This window comes from Alosa pseudoharengus, unplaced genomic scaffold (assembly GCF_046254945.1).
Source record: "Alosa pseudoharengus isolate Yale_2024_CS ecotype anadromous, Long Island Sound unplaced genomic scaffold, YU_APseudo_1.1 YU_APseudo_1.1_scf_4, whole genome shotgun sequence".
Lineage (NCBI taxonomy): Eukaryota > Metazoa > Chordata > Actinopteri > Clupeiformes > Clupeidae > Alosa > Alosa pseudoharengus.
In genome coordinates, this window is record NW_027468774.1 from 12,124,490 (window position 1) to 12,143,148 (window position 18,659).

General features: G+C 42.2%; 1 protein-coding gene across 1 annotated transcript in view; it reads right to left on the reverse strand.

Annotated features, from left to right (window-relative positions):
* Window positions 1-17,834, reverse strand: part of LOC143101691 (alpha-tectorin-like) — a 44,679-nt gene extending 26,845 nt beyond the window's left edge. The window contains exons 1-3 of the mRNA XM_076264828.1: window positions 17,783-17,834; window positions 3,082-3,190; window positions 2,936-2,956 (exon numbers count right to left, since the gene is read on the reverse strand). Coding sequence (XP_076120943.1) covers window positions 2,936-2,956; window positions 3,082-3,133 — 73 coding nt within the window. The 5' untranslated portion in view covers window positions 3,134-3,190; window positions 17,783-17,834. The remainder of the gene's footprint in view (window positions 1-2,935; window positions 2,957-3,081; window positions 3,191-17,782) is intronic.
* Window positions 17,835-18,659: the final 825 nt, after the last annotated feature.

Genomic DNA, 18,659 nt, shown 5'->3' on the forward strand with positions numbered 1-18,659 from the left:
TCGGTTTTTGGAATGTCAAGATGACATATTGTTTGGGTGTCATCATTATGACAACTTGACATTAGCCAAGATGACATTATTTGACAGTGTCTTTGTCATGACAACTTGACATCAGCCAAGAAAATGTAACCCGTTTACAATATTGTCATGATGACTTGACATTAGCCAAGAAAGAAATGCAAGGTGTTTGGCCTGACTTATCTTCTAGGTTTCTGAAGGGATGGGCCTGAACAATTGACTGTCATGACATCATTATAATTGTCATGAACACTTTCCTTGGCATGATATTGTCATGACAACTTGACATAATTGTTTAATTATTACATTATCATTCACTACATACAGTACATGAAACTTCAGCACTAGCATACCACGTAACTTAGTAGCATGGCTTCAACGCATGAAATAACACTTCATATCATTAAACTCATGTTCAACTCCGATTGGTTTTTAGCTTATGCAGCAGGCTACATATATCATCAATACATTTCCACATAATGCATTAAACAACTGGGTTACAGAAAAATAGAACTTTTACGTGCTTAGCTCATTAAACACATCTATCTCGCAATGTCTGCTAGTAAAATAAATGACGAACACGTGTAAAACACTCACCAGAGAAAACTCATACAAGTAAACTCCTTGTGGTAATTTCGACCCTTTGCTGTTATTCGTTCCTTAGAAGTAGGTTTGGTGGGGAAAACCCTTTTAAAGGAAAATTCCGGTATTTAGCACTTTGAGTCCCTTTTCTGCTTTGTTTTGGATGAACTAGAGTGGTGGACACCGACATTTTGACGATTGGTCCTGTCTCGACTTTTCTGACTCGTTTTGAATCGCCTTTGACTACTCAGAGTGGCTGCCAACAGGCATACTCAAACATATCCTAAAACAACCCTTAACGTTCGTTTTCAAAACTGTGCAACTCACCGAGTGGTTAGTGGTGGTCGTTGATTATTAAAATCAAATATATATCGGCCGTCTTATTTGCTATTGTGGATTTTTTTTTTCCAGACACCTCACAACCGTGTATAAACTTCAGCTCAATATTTGAACCTAAAGCATACAAGGATACGATACAAGGAAGTTTTTTGTCACATGCATATAATTACTGGAAGTAAGAAATGCAGTGAAATTATGTCTGGTGTCAGCCTATTTGTGCATTTATGGGGGGGTAAAAAGTGCAGTAGAAGAGGGGTTTAGTAGATTAAGTGGCAAGGGCTGCATAAGAAAGGTGGGGGAGGATTGGGATTGGGGAGGGGGGGGCACCAACAAGGAGCACCCAAGAGCATAGACGGTGGCGCAGTAATATCAACGTGCAATGAGTCTTCCAACAGAAATCAATGGGATTTTACAAAATGCCAAATAAAACACGACAGAAACTGTATTTCGCTACGCAACTTGTTTTTGAACATAAACGAACACCACTATCCACTCGGTGAGTTGCACAGTTTTGAAAACGAACGTTAAGGGTTGTTTTAGGACATGTTTGAGTACTGTATGCCTGTTGACAGCCACTCTGAGTAGTCAAATGCGATTCAAAACAAGTCAGAAAAGTCGAGACAGGACCAATCGTCAAAATTTCAGTGTCCACCACTCTAGTTCATCCAAAACAAACCAGAAAAGGGACTCAAAGTGCTAAAACCACTGCCACCTACTGGACAATACGGTGTGCAGGGAAAACATAACTAAAAGTAATCAAGAAATTAGATATAATGTAATCCTATTAGTAGGCTATTTTCGAGTGGGTTACATCTACAATGTACGTTCAATATTGTAATGAACTGAGTCTAGCTGGTTTATGACTGTGCTCCCATGATGCTGTGCAGTGTGATGTGTTATGTTGTATGTCATGTCTGTCGTGTTTATGTTCTACAGTGAGTTGGAGTGTTTGCATGCAGCCTAGGGCAGATGTTCAGTGCTGGGGCATAAGGGCCGGGTCTGGCCCGGCATTACTGTTCGTGTGTTAAAGTGTCTTAAGCCAATAAAAAACATTCTGAGACAACATTGCAGTTTGCTACAATATGTTGAGTATATCTAATTTATAATGGTGTCATGACAGCCAATTGTTCCGGCCCACCACTTCACAAACCTAGAAGATGAGTCAGGCCAAATACAGTTATATGTCAATTTTGCATTTCTTTCTTGGCTAATGTCAAGTTGTCATGACAATATTGTAAACAGTTTACATTTTCTTGGCTAATGTCAAGTTGTCATGACAGAGACACCCTCAAATAATGTCACCTTGGCTAATGTCAAGTTGTTATAATGATGACACCCAAACAATGTCAACTTGACATTACAAAAACCGAATGACACATTATGACAACAGTCATAAACATCAATAATGTGTCATTAATGTGCATGACATGTGTCTTGTCAATCTTATGACGGTTACATGTCACCCTTGTGTAGACCCCTTCAAATAAAGTGTTACCACATGTTTTTATTGCAAATATATAAGATACAAGAACATAAACTAAAGTAACTGTAAAAGTAACTGTAAAGTAACCTGTAAAAAATAGAGATATGTAGGGTGGGTGGGTGGTGATCCAATCATTTGAAGTGTACGTTGTGTTCAACTGTATGTTGATGGTGTTGTGTGTGACAAGTGACAAGGAAGTGGATGATGTGAAAAAGTGAAGCACATAAATAGGCAAACAAAAGTAAACAACTTCTTTCAACATGGCGAAATAGTTTCATTTTTCATTCATAGAACAGAATACAAAAAAAATTGATGCACAATCCCACGCCGAAAATGGGAACAAACATATAAGTACATCTCCTCCACTATATCCATTTCATCATGAAATTTACAAAGCTGGATTCAGATTGTAGCACTAAGGCCATTAGCTCTACTAATGGTAGAGACCATTATAAAGCTGAGACTGTGGTTTAAATGCATTCATTTCTGAACAATTCAGAAATCATTGCCTACCTTGTGCCACTGACAATTCACCTGTTGAAAAAAAGAACATAGCATATTAGCATCAATAGAAAGAACACAAATACTGTAAATGAAATCTAATGTTAGATCCAGTGTGAGTGGAGGAATGTGCCTGAACCAGCTTCAGGAGGCCTTACCCATCATCAGCATCACTGCGGATAGCACACACACACAGACGGCAAAGCTCATGGTGACTGCTGCACCTGGTCTCTCTCACAAATAGGATAGGGTCCAGACCTCTAATATCTAGACATATAGAGAAAGAGATATCTAGTCTTTTGTTCAGATAAAAAATGACATAATTACCCTTGTTGCCAGAGAGTGTAAGACCCCGATAATTAAGATAGTAAGCATTAATTGTGCATGTATGTTTCTTCTTTTCTGTGTCTATTTTCCTACTATGTGTAGTGGCTGGTCTCATAACTTGTGCTTTATGCCTTTGTGTACTCATTCTCAATTCTCCCTCCTACCAGCTGGTGTCACTGGTGTTATGCAACCTTGATATTGGAGCACTTGAAGTGACACACACACACACACACACACACACTTCTACGGGTAACTAGTCTCATTGGCCCTTACTGAAACACTGAACGGGTTTTGCCCTTTTTCTATGATTGACAGCACTCTGGTCATGCGGTTTGAAGACCTCTGTCTGTAGCTTGAGTGTTTTCAATCATATCATCTGATTTTGTTACAAAGGGCTGACACTAATGACCCAATTCTCTTCAGAAATTCTATTTATTTGATTAAAAAAGGCCCAGTCAACTAAAATACATTTCTCTGTCTCATCTATACAGCTTTTCTGTGCGTTGGGGAACCCACAAGTTTGAGCTAGTATTACAAATCTTAAGGTGCACGGCCTTAGGTTAGAGGTAAAAAAAGAAAACAAAATTTACAAAAATTAAATTAAAACAACATCAGTAAATTCATATAAATCATCATTGTGCATCTAATTTAAAATTATTAATGGCAAATAAATGTGATTTCATTTCAACTTAAAAGAGTAGATCCATATTAATAACACACGCACATTGTTTTAATTCTAGGTTAATATAGCTTGAGAGTGGTTCCTCTTAAACTGACACTCTTAAAAGGACACTCTAATGTTTTATTTCAGCATCATGCAAATTAATTCACCTCCATTTACTTTTAGAAAGAGTTTGCACATCTGCTGTCAATCATGCCCTGCCCATCCTACACCATCAGATTCGGTTAATTAGGGCCCGAGCACCGAAGGGCGCAAGGCCCTATTGTTTTTGTAAGGATTATTATTTTTCACTATTATTAGGGCCCCGGCCTCGCGCACCGAGAGGTGCGAAGCCCTATTGTTTTTGAAAGGATTATTATTATTATTTATTATTATTATTAGGGCCCGAGCACCGAAGGGCGCAAGGCCCTATTGTTTTTGTATGGATTATTATTCATTCATTCAGTATTATTGTTATTCCACTTTTTTGCTTTCCTGTTTTTGAGGTGGTTAACATGGTCAAAAACTCTTGAAATTTGGCACACACGTCAGGTGTCACACATCGCAGTTAGGTACAAGAGCTTGACCCCGGGCATGGCCCAGGGACTCGCTAGCGCCCCCTTAGGTGACTGATCCCGTGGTTGGCAAATATTTTGAGGTGGTTAACATAATAGAAAAGTCTTGAAATTTGGCACACACATCAGGTGTCACACAAAGCAGCTAGGTAAAAAAGCTTGGCCACGGGTATGGCCCAGAGACTCGCTAGCGCCCCCTTACGCCCACTTAGATGACTGATCCCGTGGTGGGCATATACTTTCAGCTACACACACCAAATAGACAGGGATAAAAGCTTGGCACCGGGCGTTGCCCAGGAACTCCATACCGCCCCCTTATGTCACTGTGACTTGTGGTTGGCATATAGTTTTAGATACACACACCAAATTTGGTGGGTGTATGTAACTCCTAAAAACAAACAACTTTTGTATTAACATGCCATTAGCCACGCCCACAGGAAGTGAGGTAATTGAGATTTTGTGCGTTGTGGACATGATCAATTTTAACGTACTCCTCCTAGACCATACATGGGCAACATACGGCCCGCGGGCCACATCCAGCCCGTGGGCTTTCCCTGACCGGCCCGCGTAAGGTCCGTGAAAGAACAATAGTCAAGAGCCTAGCATAGAGATAATGCATGCAAATCAATATCGTTGTTTTTATTTTGAAAGCAACTGCTATTTGTACGCCCATACATTTGTGCGTGGATGCATACGACGTAAACACCCTCACTGATGTGGTGGTGAATAGAATTTATGCTTCTGCGTCGACACTATGCAGTTGCCTTTACGTCGGCGTAAACCTTTCAAAGTTTTGTGTCTCTTATGTCTGCGTCGCTCACCACCGCAAAGGTTGTTAGAACGAACTCCTACTGCTGCTCGTTGGCGATACGAAGTTTCATTTCATAACGTTACTGGCAGATAGACAGTTTACAATCGGATAACCCCGTAATTGTAACCAAAATATGTCTGAGAGTTTATTTGCAAAGCTTATGTTAGCGAACTAGTATGATGCTACTACCCACAGGTTGATTGAAGCAGCCGGCTTAACACACAGTGCGAGTTGACCAATCACAGTTATGTGCATAAAGTTAAAGCAAAAACATAGCCTACATTTTTAAAATAGTTTTCTTTGTGCATGTTGATTAACTAATGACCGCCTACTATTGTCTGCTCCACATTTTCGTAGTATAATTCTGCATAGAGTTAATTTAATGATGGTAATGATTTAATGATGAAATATTGCTGAGTGTTGATGAAATGGTGGCACAGGCCTATCGGTTGTACTGATTCCTTCACATTTTCATGACCTAGCCTAATTATATAGATATTGTCGTACTTTTTTATATCAGTCTTTGAAAACTAAAAAAAATGTCAATGTCAAAAAATCTTTTTCGAGAATGAGGATTAAATACTGGAAATAGATTAAATATTGCTGTTTTTCACATGTGTCACAGTGCACATTTTCATCTGTTCTTACGACTAGTAAACAAAACCATATGATTTACTTAATGTTATACAAGAACAGAATAGAATTGAACAGAATTGAGTTCAGACTTGAGTTCGGTATTTTGGGTCCGGCCCTCCTCAACAGTCCCAGTCTTTGAATACCATGCTAATGATAATATTCACATGCCCATAATGCATATTTGGCATAGCGCCACCACCTGGCAACAGAAAGAATTGCAATTACACTGATGTCACATGATCAATTCTAACATACTCCTCCTAGACAGTTTGTCAGATTCATGTGAAATTTGGCAAATATGATGCCAAGATGTTGGTGATGTTAAATTGTGAAGGAATTTTTGATATGTTGAAATATATTATGGTTTTAATATCTCACCACATAAACAGGAAATGTGTCATAAAGTCACATTGCATTGAATGAATGGTCTGAAACTTCTCAGGTTAAAAGATATTATGATAATGATGATATCCAGACACCCAATGGGCCTGCCTGGCCAAGCAGGAAATATTCCAAAAATGGATGATGCCTTAACTGATTAATTTGAAACTTTATAAAATATTGGATACTATTGTGATGATATTCACATGTATAATTCACATGCCTAGCATAGCTCCACCATCTGGCCAAGCAGGAAATGTGCCAAAAAGGTTCTATGCTTTGAATGAATGGTCTGAAACTTCTCAGGTTAATAGATATTATGATTATGATGATATCCAGACACCCAATGGGCCTGCCTGGCATAGCGCCAACACCTGGCCAAGCAGGAAAATGTGCCAGAAATTGGCAATGCCTTTATTGATTGGTCTGAAACTTTACAAAATATTGTGATGATATTCACATGTGTAATTCACATGCCTAGCATAGTGCCACCATCTGGCCAAGCAGGGAATGTTCCAAAAATGTTCAAGGCTTTGATGGATTGATCTGAAACTTTACAAAATATTGGATATTACGATTGTGATGACATTCACATGTGGAATTCACATGCCTAGCATAGCGCCACCATCTAGCCAATCAGGAAATATGCCAAAAATGTTCTTTGACTGATTAATCCTGAAATTTTACACAAAATTAGATATGTTGATGATATTCATATGTCTTATTAAGATGCCTTGCATAGCGCCACCAATTGGCAAGAGAAGGAATGTGTACAAATTAAATTAAATATCATTATTTTGATGATATTCACATAAGTAATTTCCATGCCTAACATAGCGCCACCATCTGGCCAACCAAAAAGTGTATCAGAAATGTTTTTTGCTCAAATTGAATGGTCTGAAATTTCTCAGGTTAATATATATTATGATTATGATTGCACCCAATGGGCCTGCCTTGCATTGCGCCCCCACCTGGCCAAGCAAATAAATGTGCCAGAAAATAAAATACAAAAACAAATATCACACGCATCAAATATGTAAATTTCACAAACAGACCACGTCGGGGCTTTGTTGGATTCCGAAATGTCACGGGTTGCGACCCGCAGGTCCTCGGGCCCGCCATTGTTTTTTATGTTATTTATATTTTGTGACATCCAACCGGCACCCACCCTTTATATTTGATGATGCAAACTGGTCTCTTGCTAAACATTTGTAGCGTCAGGTAACACAAGCAAGATAAATAATGCTATAAATCCTGCTCACATTTTGATGAGGGGCCAGGGCCAATTCAGAAGTTGTGTATGGTCCCGCAAAAAATGAAGGCTCCCTCCCCCATCTCCCCTTGAGTCAAGCTAGCGACAGTTAGTGACAGTGTATAGTGTCTCATACATTAATAATTTGAAACCGTATTACCCCTTCAGGGCATGAGCAGTGTTGTCGTGTGTTCGTGGAATTCCGTTCATGGGGGGCCACACAATAAATTAATTTATGTTACTATACACCAACTGGCCTGTAGGTGGCCGGAGACAGTTTTCTGTGAATATCTCGAGAACCGTAGGGCCTAGGAGGTCCACCTTTTTTTGTATGTTGGTCTTAAGGGGCCATGTCAACCTATCCCATTACCACTTATTTCATGTATAGCGCCACCTAGTTAAAAATTAAAAAGCAAAACATTAGGTGTTTTCATCACAATATCTTGATTATTGATTATTGCAACGCTTTGTATGCTGGCTGCAACAACACCTGCCTAAAGAGCTTACAGCTTATACAAAATGCAGCTGCTCGCACACTCACTAGAACTAAAAAATATGAACATATTTCCCCTATACTGGCATCTCTACATTGGCTGCCTGTTAAAAGTCGCATTGACTTCAAAGTATTACTTCTAACGTACAAAGCCATTAATGGCCAGGCACCAGAATATATTAAAGATCTCCTAGTCTCATATAACCCACCCAGACCGTTACGATCACAGAATACTGGCCTTCTTGTAATTCCAAGAATCTCAAAAACGACAGTAGGTGGCAGAGCTTTTAGCTATCGCGCACCCCTCCTCTGGAATAATCTACCTTCCTCAATTCGATTAGCAGACACCCTCCCTATTTTTAAGTCTAGACTTAAAACATACCTCTTTACTGCCTCCCATAGTTAGGTATGGTGCGGTGTGGAACTTCACCCATCTCTGGGATTTTGGAATGGACCACCCTGCTGAGTCCTTGTGTGACTGGCACCCCAGTCCCCAGGTAGGGGGACAGTAACACAGCAGTCAAGGATGGGACTTCAGGTGGGATGGGTAAGAGGAGGGCCAGACACGTGCCTGGCCCTCCTCTTACCCATCCCACCTGAAGTCCCATCCTTGACTGCTGTGTTACTGTCCCCCTACCTGGATTCCTGGCCCGTACAGCCCCATCACCTGCCTATGACAACTCTGCCTGGATTCTGGCCTGTCTGCTGACCCACCACTGGCCCCATCACAACTTTCTTTCCTGGACAATTCCGACGCCGAAGTATTGCACTTTCTCTCACTAAATTATGATTATGCTTATCATACCGGACACGTAATCATTCCACCTTCTGTAACCTTCACCTCATGTGCTTTAAACACCATGTCCTTCTCTCCACACCTGACTGTCATTGCATTTGCATTTGTCATTGTTTATAGACCTTACTATCCGTATTGACCCTAGGCAGATGGTTCAGGCCCTTGAGTCGTGGATCTGCTCGAGGTTTCTTCCTATATGTATCTCCTATTCTAGGGAGTTTTTCCTCGCCCCTGTTACCCATGGGCCTTCCTTCTTTCTTTCTTCCTTTTCTTTTCTCCCTCTTTTCTTTTTCTCTGATTGCCTACATTCTGTAAAGCGCCATGATACATGTGTAATGTTTTGGCGCTATATAAGCACAATAAATTGAAATTGAAATTGAATAGATGGACATAGTAAATCAGGCCTATATTAAGTATAACAGTTATATATTTTTTCAAATGTAGACTATTTAAACTATTGAACGGAATCAGGGGGAGCCAGTCCAGCTATGTCTTTGGCAAGTAGGCACAGGCACAAACAGTCATCCAGTTGGCTACTAGCACAACCAGATATATCAAGCATCAAAAGCAAGCAGCCTAGACCCTAAAACTGGGCATTTATAGCTGTGAAGGTGATTCACACGATTATTTTTCTTTCCCCTAGCCCAGGGATGGGCAAACTACGGCCCGCGGGCCGGATCCGGCCCGCCAAGCACTTTCATCCGGCCCGCCGAGCATTTCATTTAGGCTAGTTATCAGGCTGCTCGCTATTTTTTTCCTGCGATAGACGTTGGTTAGCTTTACTGCAAACTGCTTTTCACTCTCCTTAGATAACGTTTACAATGTCAATGTCAAAACGTCATGTTAAATAGAGATAACATCATGTTAAACTAAGTTAACTCTTAGTTATCTCCTTTGCAGCAGATCTAACGTGAACATATGCAATCCATTTAATTGGGAACGCGTCTGCACTCACGAGAGGGAGAGAGAGCCGCAAGTTCCAGCTGGCTTGTGATTGTTGATAATTGATATCTCCTCCTTATAAGAAAGTAAATCATGAAGGCAACAGTAGTTCCCACTACTGACCATTTAAAAACTGTGAGAGGGCCCAGCCGTAGGTACAGCACTAGCCATAGTGGAGCAGGCAGAAGATCATTGAGAAATAAACGTGAATTAAAGCGACTGTCTTAAAGCGATAGTGTACAATTTATACATTTGTTAAACAGCATAAAATTAGCAGTATTTTTAAAACAAATTAGCAGTATTTTAAAACAAATACTTTTCATACTAAATTATAGGCTATAAAAAATGTATTTTTTTTAGGCGTGTGTCGTGGGGGGGGGGGGGGGGGGGGTTGTGTGGCCCGCCGGCCAATTTTCAAAACCCAATGTGGCCCTTGAGCCAAAAAGTTTGCCCACCCCTGCCCTAGCCCTTTATTGGTCAAACAAACTATATAACGTCTGTAGACAAAAGGGATGGGATGATTATATTGGGAGCACTGGGGTGTCTGGTGCGACTGTATAATAAATGGTTACATTTTGGCCCTCAGGTAGGAGGGCCCCTTAGCAGGATTTTCCTCAGGGCCCCATGGAGGTCTGAACCAGCACTGGTGAGGGAAAATCTGGCCATTTTCAACTCTCTCTCTCTCTTGCTCTCTCTGTCACTATTGTGGACTTTGCTGAAATTCAACGGGCATATGCTGTATAGGACCTTATTCCACTGCTTGGTTGAATTTCCCATTGTCCTACGTAATTTAGAACGACCATTAACCGTATGTTATTTGCACACCTATGAAGTAGATCCATTTTGTTGGCCATATCACACTTGTATATTAATTCGCCGAACTCGTTGTGAAGTTTAAATGAACTGTCACCTTGCATCCGAGCTGTAAAATACAGACGTTCAGAACATGGCAACATTGTAGCATATGACGGAGGTGGCTTTTAGCTAGATGGATGACAGCAGGCTAAGTAAAATAGCGATGTTTCAAAACTAAAGTTCATCAGAATCTTGGGATACGCCCGCTTGACAACGGGAGAGATAGAACTAACGACTGGCCTTTGGCCGTAGCAACCATCCATTTAGAACTAGTAACGGCAGTTTGTCCTGCAAGTTCAGAAATTAGTTGATATGTGTCGGAAGAAATTAGCTCTACAAACAAGACAGTTTTAGCGATTAAAACGTTTAAATTGTAACAGGAAATGAACACAACTCAAGTGGCAACAGCGGAATAAGCGGGATAATGGACTCCACGGTGGTCAGTTCACAGAAGTTAATGCACTACGAGGTTTAAACGGCCCTCCGCTTCGCGTCGGGGCCGTTTTACAACCTCGACAGTGCATTAACTTCTGTAAACAGACCACCGTGTCGTCCATTATCCATTACTTAACTGTTTCATTGGAAATATATTGCTTGTTCTGTAATCTGTATTAAAAGTTTTAAAATATGTCTTCAAACAATGGTATTGAAATTCCTTGGTGTTAAATGTACTGTAATGATCTGAGCCTAGCTGTATGACTGTACTCCCATAATGCTGTGCGTGTGTGTGTGTGTGTGTGTATAACGTTGATGTTGGTTGTAGTATGAGTAGTGGCGTTTGCCTTGTTGTGTATTTGTTAGCTGGTATGGTCTTTCTTTGTGTTGTACCTCATGTGTTTACCCCGTGTATTGTATGTGACTACCCTGTTTGTGTATCGTGCTTGTTTAATTGACCTCCCTTGTGTTGCCTGTTTTATGACGTTCGTGTGTTTTGGTGCGAAACCAATAAAGACCATTTTGAGACAACCTTGCAGATTGTTACATTGGTGTCAGAAGTGGGATGACGACCCCTACTGGACGGGAGGAGAAAGCTGCAACCGATTACCTGGCGATGATGAGTTTCCTGCCAAGACGGCTCTTCGACAGCACGCTCGCCCATGGCCACCTGCTGAGCCCAGCAGACGGAGCCAGCCTGCAGCGTGACCGTGATGAAGAGACCCGCCCCCGGCCACAGGAGGAAACGAACCGGGCTGATGGCAGCATCCCGCCACTTGAACCCGCTCCACACGGGAGCGATGGAAACCGGCCGGTCCTCGGTGCGACGGCGGCGGTAGAAGGGCGCCCCAGCGTAAAGTTGCCCCACTACAATGGCGAAAGGCCGCTGGCGACATACCTGGTACAGGTCCGGCTGGCAGCCGAGCTGAATGGCTGGTCGGCGGAGAGAACGGGCGTACAGGTGGCGTTGGCCCTGGAGGGGGAAGCGCTACAAGTATTAGAAGACCTGCCACCGGCGGAGCACGTAAGCTGGACCGCAATCGAAGCAGCTCTGCAACGACGATTCGGCCAGAGAATCTTCATCAGCGATGCCAGAGAACAACTCGCTTCCAGACGGCGACACAAGGACGAGAGACTGGGCAAGTTCGCGGCTGACCTGCAGCTGTATGCCCGGCGGGGCTACCCAACGTACAGCCAGGGTCTACATGAAGAGATGGCACTGGAAGCGTTCGTGCGAGGCATCCACCCAGAGCGGCTAAAAGAACACCTTCGCCTGAGCGCCCCCAGCTCGCTGTCCGTGGCGCTCGCGGAAGCCGAAAGGGTGGAAAACATCTTCCGCACAACAGAGTCGCGGCATTGCGTACGCCAGACATCGATGGAGGTGACGCGGCAGACCACGGCACAGCCACCACAACGGCGCCCACGCGAGTGGAAGAGGCCGGCCAGCGGAGACGGATGCCACCGGTGTCGCGAGCCGGGACACATCGCGTGGTACTGCCCAGCCCCGGCACCCCTCACGCTCGCACCCCAGTTACTAGAAGAAGGTGGCACGGCGGGAGGGGCTATGAATTGCATACGGCTGGGCCGGCTCGGCCAAACCAGAGGACTGTATGTGGACTGCACGCTAGATGGGACTCGGTGTCGCGCCTTGATCGATACTGGCTCCACCATCTCGCTTGTGCGCCCCGGTCTCTTACCCGGCACGCTGGTAGCCAGACCCAGAGGCTGGGAAAAGACAAAAACGCACATCACAACAGTTACCGGAGAGCGAGCGGAACTGTATGGACAAAAACAACGCCAGCGTCGCGTCCCAGCCAGGCTCATGGACTGACGTAGGGTAAGACTTGAGTCAAGGGGACATGGACTAAGTCTCGGGGGGCTGTGTAATGATCTGAGCCTAGCTGTATGACTGTACTCCCATAATGCTGTGCGTGTGTGTGTGTGTGTGTGTGTGTGTGTGTGTGTGTGTGTGTGTATAACGTTGATGTTGGTTGTAGTATGAGTAGTGGCGTTTGCCTTGTTGTGTATGTGTTAGCTGGTATGGTCTTTCTTTGTGTTGTACCTCATGTGTTTACCCCGTGTATTGTATGTGACTACCCTGTTTGTGTATCGTGCTTGTTTAATTGACCTCCCTTGTGTTGCCTGTTTTATGACGTTCGTGAGTTTTGGTGCGAAACCAATAAAGACCATTTTGAGACAACCTTGCAGATTGTTACAGTACATTGATTCCACAATTTGACATGTAGTAAATATTCATTATTAAAATCATCAGGAATAAATAAATTTTGATTATTCCACTGCTTGGTTGAATTTCCCATTGTCCTATACGTAATTTAGAACGACAATCCATTTTTTGGCCGTATCACACTTGTATTAATTCGCAGAGTTCGATCGAATGCAGTGAAAGTTACCGTTAATTTGAAACATTGTATCAGCCTAAACCAACAAGCACCGACGAACTGCTACAATGTGCGATTTGTCTTCAATAACTTTTAATGTCTACGGAGACTATGGCAGTTTCGACAACTGGGCCAAGGCAGAATTGGGATGGCACATAGAAAAACCATTGAAAAGGAAAAGTTGGCCTACATCACCAGCTGTTATTGCGAACAAGAGGCATAAGACTATCACTACTGATGAGTTGGACGAAATTGAAAGCAAGAAACACGAAGAAAACACGAAGAGGAGCACTGCTTGGGCAGTAAGTGTTTTGGGCGATTGGCTTAACGAAAGAAACATAGGCCTAACGCTGAGTGATTTCGAAAGACTGCAGGTGCTGTTAACGAACACCTAAGGGCATTTTATGCAACCGTAAGAAAAGCTGCGGGAAAAGAATACTCGATTTCGAGCTTTTTGGCCCTTCGGAATGGTCTTAAGCGACATCTGATCAACATGAACATTGTCACCGATAAAGAATTTAAATCTGCCAATGACGTTTTTAAATCAGTCGTGAAAACCTATCGCAAGGCTGGCAAAGATGCAAGTGAGCATCACCCCCCCATCACTGAGGCCGATTTGCATGTCATCCGCACTTCAGACTACCTATCGCCCAACACAGCAGCCGGACTAGTCCGAAAAGTCTGGTTCGACATCCAGTTGAACTTGGTGAGGAGAGGAAGGGAGGGTCGAGACCTTCGTCCTGATTCATTTCATATAAAAAAAGATGAGAACGGGGTCGAATATGTGTGCCTGTCTCACAACGCTGAGATGAGAACGGGGTCGAATATGTGTGCCTGTCTCACAATGCTGAGATGAGAACGGGGTCGAATATGTGTGCCTGTCTCACAACGCTGAGATGAGAACGGGGTCGAATATGTGTGCCTGTCTCACAACGCTGAGATGAGAACGGGGTCGAATATGTGTGCCTGTCTCACAATGCTGAGACTAAAAACCACAAGACAGCGACGGACCCACAAAAGCAGATGTTCAGGGGCTTCATGTTTGCGCAGCCAGGTAACCCACTTTGTCCAGTTACCAGCTTCAAAAAATATCTGTCTAAATGCCCACCTGACTCCAAGGCATTCTACCTGCACCCCCTGCGTTGTGCGCAGGACATTTTAAACAGAAGAGAGGCCAATGGGAGCAAATTACCTCGGCCTCCTACTTCCACGCATGAGTGAGGCATTAGGGCTGTCAAGGCGCTACACAAACCATTCAGTGCGGAGCACCGCAGTCCAGATGCTGTCTGAGGCTGGCCTGGAGAGCAGACAGATATGTCAGTCACTGGACATAGGTGTGAGACCAGCCTAAAGAGTTACTGGGCACCATCCACAGCTGACAGAAAACGCTGGAGCACGATTCTGTCTGGGAGCTGCCCCGCAGCAGGACCAACCAATGACGACCGAAGCCAAAGGAGTGTGGACGTGACTTCTAAGCCAACACAGTCCATTGAGTTGCCTTTCTCGATGTCCAATTTCACTATCAATGGGAACGTGCAGTTCAATCTTAAACAATAGTATTGTACCCAGATAGCAGACAGGCATTGAAACTATGTAGAATCAACATTGCATTGTCAACATTAAAGGGGTGGTTCAGGATTTTGGACATAAGACCTCATTTCCAAGTAAGCAAGTGTGATATTTATCAGTGGAGACCGTTTTCAACACGTTTCATCCAGTCCTTCTAATTGCAGAGTTCGCAGGTGCTAGGCTAGCGCAAGTCAACGGTATGTGCTAGCCTGCCACTAAAAACAGTCTTATCCACTCCACAGTACACCCGAGGCAAATCAATTATAACGCCAGACTATCGATGTAAATGTCTGTATTGATACTGTTATTTCTAATGTTATTCTATCCTTGCATTTCAACGATCGCATTACATTTTGAGGGACTTGTTTCTTACCACGACGGAATTATACTTGCTCCGGTTAGTAGTACTGCGCCGAAAAGTAAACAGTAAAGCGCACTCCAATGGGGATACTTAGTAGTAGCCTTGGTAATATCAGTCCGCTGCTGAGATGCAAAATGACTACTACCAACTTCAGGGACCAAAGTATAACTATTGCAACGCGATGCGAGGGTAGTTGTATTTCTTACACTATTCTATCAACACAGACATTTACATCGATTGTCTGGAATTTGCCTCGGGTGTACTTTGGAGTGGGTAAGACTGTCTTTAGTGGCAGGCTAGCACATACCGTTGACTTGCGCTAGCCTAGCACCTGCGAACTCTGCAATTACAAGGACTGGATGAAACGTGTTGAAAACGGTCTCCACTGATAAATATCACACTTGCTTACTTGGAAATGAGGTCTTATGTCCAAAATCCTGAACCACCCCTTTAAATCATTGAATCAATGTCGGTTTTCGATGTTGATTTAACATCAGTTTGCACCCTCAGTTAATATTGAAACAATGTTGATTTATTAACTATAGACCAGCGGAATTTCAATTATATTTGAATTAAAATAATATTGAAACAATGTTGAAATTACAACCAAACTAAAGATCAATGCGATTTCAATGGTATTTCAATTCATATTAAACCGCAGTAAACCATTAATCTGGCAAAATATTGGGAAATTCATACCCTGCTTTATCTACAGCCAGGATACATTTGGCTAGGTATGTCTGGTTTAGGCTACACAACCTTCCATAAATAACCATTGACAACTTGTTATCAGTTTGAAAAGCAAGTGCATTTATTCACTCTTCATTTATAAATTCCCGTGTGCTGAGCTTCCCTGCCATCCATTCAGTAGGCCTACGGTTGCAGTCAGATCCTCCACCAGTAGAATGAAGCGGCACCTAACATAAACAGAAAAAAGATAGACAGTGTTAGATAAATATGTTCAACTGAAGGCTACTTACAAGTGAAACTTTAGAATAATCATATTCAGTCTATGTACATCGTAGCCTACTGTCTAACTTACAAACTCATTCATGCTAGAGTCAACTTAGGCTAGCTGGTAACAGTAGCTGCTAAGCGTTCACGTTAGCCAGCAGCACATCATCTTCAGCCTATCATTTTGACAGTAAACTCAACAAACATTTTATGTAGCTAAATCATATGAATATAATAAACGCTAACTTACTGACAACTAACGTTAAGGAAGGCCTAATTATAAATCAGACTGGGAGTAACGTTAACCTTAACATAACATTATGATGAACTGCCATAACATAACGTAAAACATTAATTTGACAACAGCAACGATAACGTAGCTAGAAGCCTAAGTTGACTCAAGCATGAATGAGTTAGACAGTAGGCTACGATGTACATAGACTGTAAACATGCCCGAATTTAATATAGTACAATTTCACTTTGAAACATTATCGTTAGATAAATAAATGCTTGCTTACCATTAAGTTGGAGCGGCGAACTTGACAGAGAGCTGAACACGGTTGACTTGACTGTTGCTCAAAATGATCTCCCGCCGGACAGTTCAAACGTCGTCGCGCGGTTAACTAAAAATCCACTACTTATCACCACGTCAAAATTTCCCAGTAAACCATACATCCATGACTTTTCAATATCTTTTAGTGAACTATGTATCGATGCTCTATCGATTATGGCAATATAAACTATAAACCAATGTTGTTTCGATGTCTCTCTATCTATGCTCATGCACTGTCGGGGTTTTGTCAGGATTGTAATGCTGATTCAATGTCTATTTTGTCATTGAGATTTCAATCTCAACCAAAATGATAATTTGGATGGAAATTCAACATCATATCAATGTCACCTTGCTATCTGGGTAGCCTATAGTGCATGTCTGTTTTTAGTATTTTGGTGGGCAAGGTAGTGTATCATAAACAACTGTCACATTGCAACAGAGACAGTGTAGCCTTTTCCTTTTAGAATCTTGGCCTATGCCCGCTTGACAACGGGAGAGATAGAACTAACGACTGGCCTTTGGCCGTAGCAACCATCAATTTAGAACTAACGACTGACCTTTGGCCGTAGCAACCATCCATTTAGAACTATTAACGGCAGTTTGTCCTGCAAGTTGAGAAATTAGTTGATATGTGTCGGAAGAAAGTAGTTCTCCGCTTCGCGTCGGGGCCGTTTTACAACCTCGACAGTGCATTAACTTCTGTGAACAGACCACCGTGTCGTCCATTATCCCTTACTTAAATCACAATAACAATTGCATGATCCATTTATTGATCTTTTTTAATTGTTTGATGACGCTAATTTAGTTATGCATCAAATATCTACCGTAATTAAATAACTTACTCAAAGGTGCACCCTACCAGTATTCAGGCTCAGGTTGTACAGCGCTCTTGTTCTTCACACCCGAGTTTTCTTTGAATCTGTAAGGTCTAGTCCAGCCCATCTGTTTTATACAGGGTGTAGATTTGACGCCTAAGGCTTAAACCAGTTCCTGAGATTTACTGGAAAGCATTCTTAAGCTGCTGATGCGAAGGTAAACTCTTTGTTACTGTCTTATGTTTCAATTGGTTGTGATGAACTCTCATTTTACCACCAAACTATTGCATTTGCACACAATTCAAATGGGTCATTCTTGGCAAATAGTGCCATTTGTGTCCCCAGGATATAATCAAGTATAAGTTGTGTAAAAATGGGTTGATACTTATTTTTCTCAAGCTTGATTACCAAATGGTATATAAAACAAGGTTTTACTACAAGGTTTTTCTCTCCCCATGTTACTCTGATGAAAATACTCTTGGACAGGACTCTCAAGAAGTATAATGCATTACCGGGGGGAAGGTAACTACATGGAGCTGAGTTAATGTCTGCCTTTAATTAACACTTTTTTATGTTTTAGAGTGGCTTACTGATGTGGTAAAGCGTATCATGTCCACCATGTTACCCTTATTGAAAGTAAAAATGAAAATTTTGTGATTTTGAAGATATGCTAATTCATATGTTCAAAATGATATTTTGCAGTCACCATGTGATACCTTGTTGTTTATCACATGAGTAATAATAGCCGACTTTAGCCAAATTAGCTGCCCTGGCATTATTGCTATCCGACCCGTTACTGTTATTGAGCTGGCCCAATATATTTTTCTCATAACATGTCCTTCTTCAGATAAAACAATGAAGTCAATGAAACATTTTGGCGAGGTTTACACCCTCGAATGGCGCAATTTGCCAAGAATGACC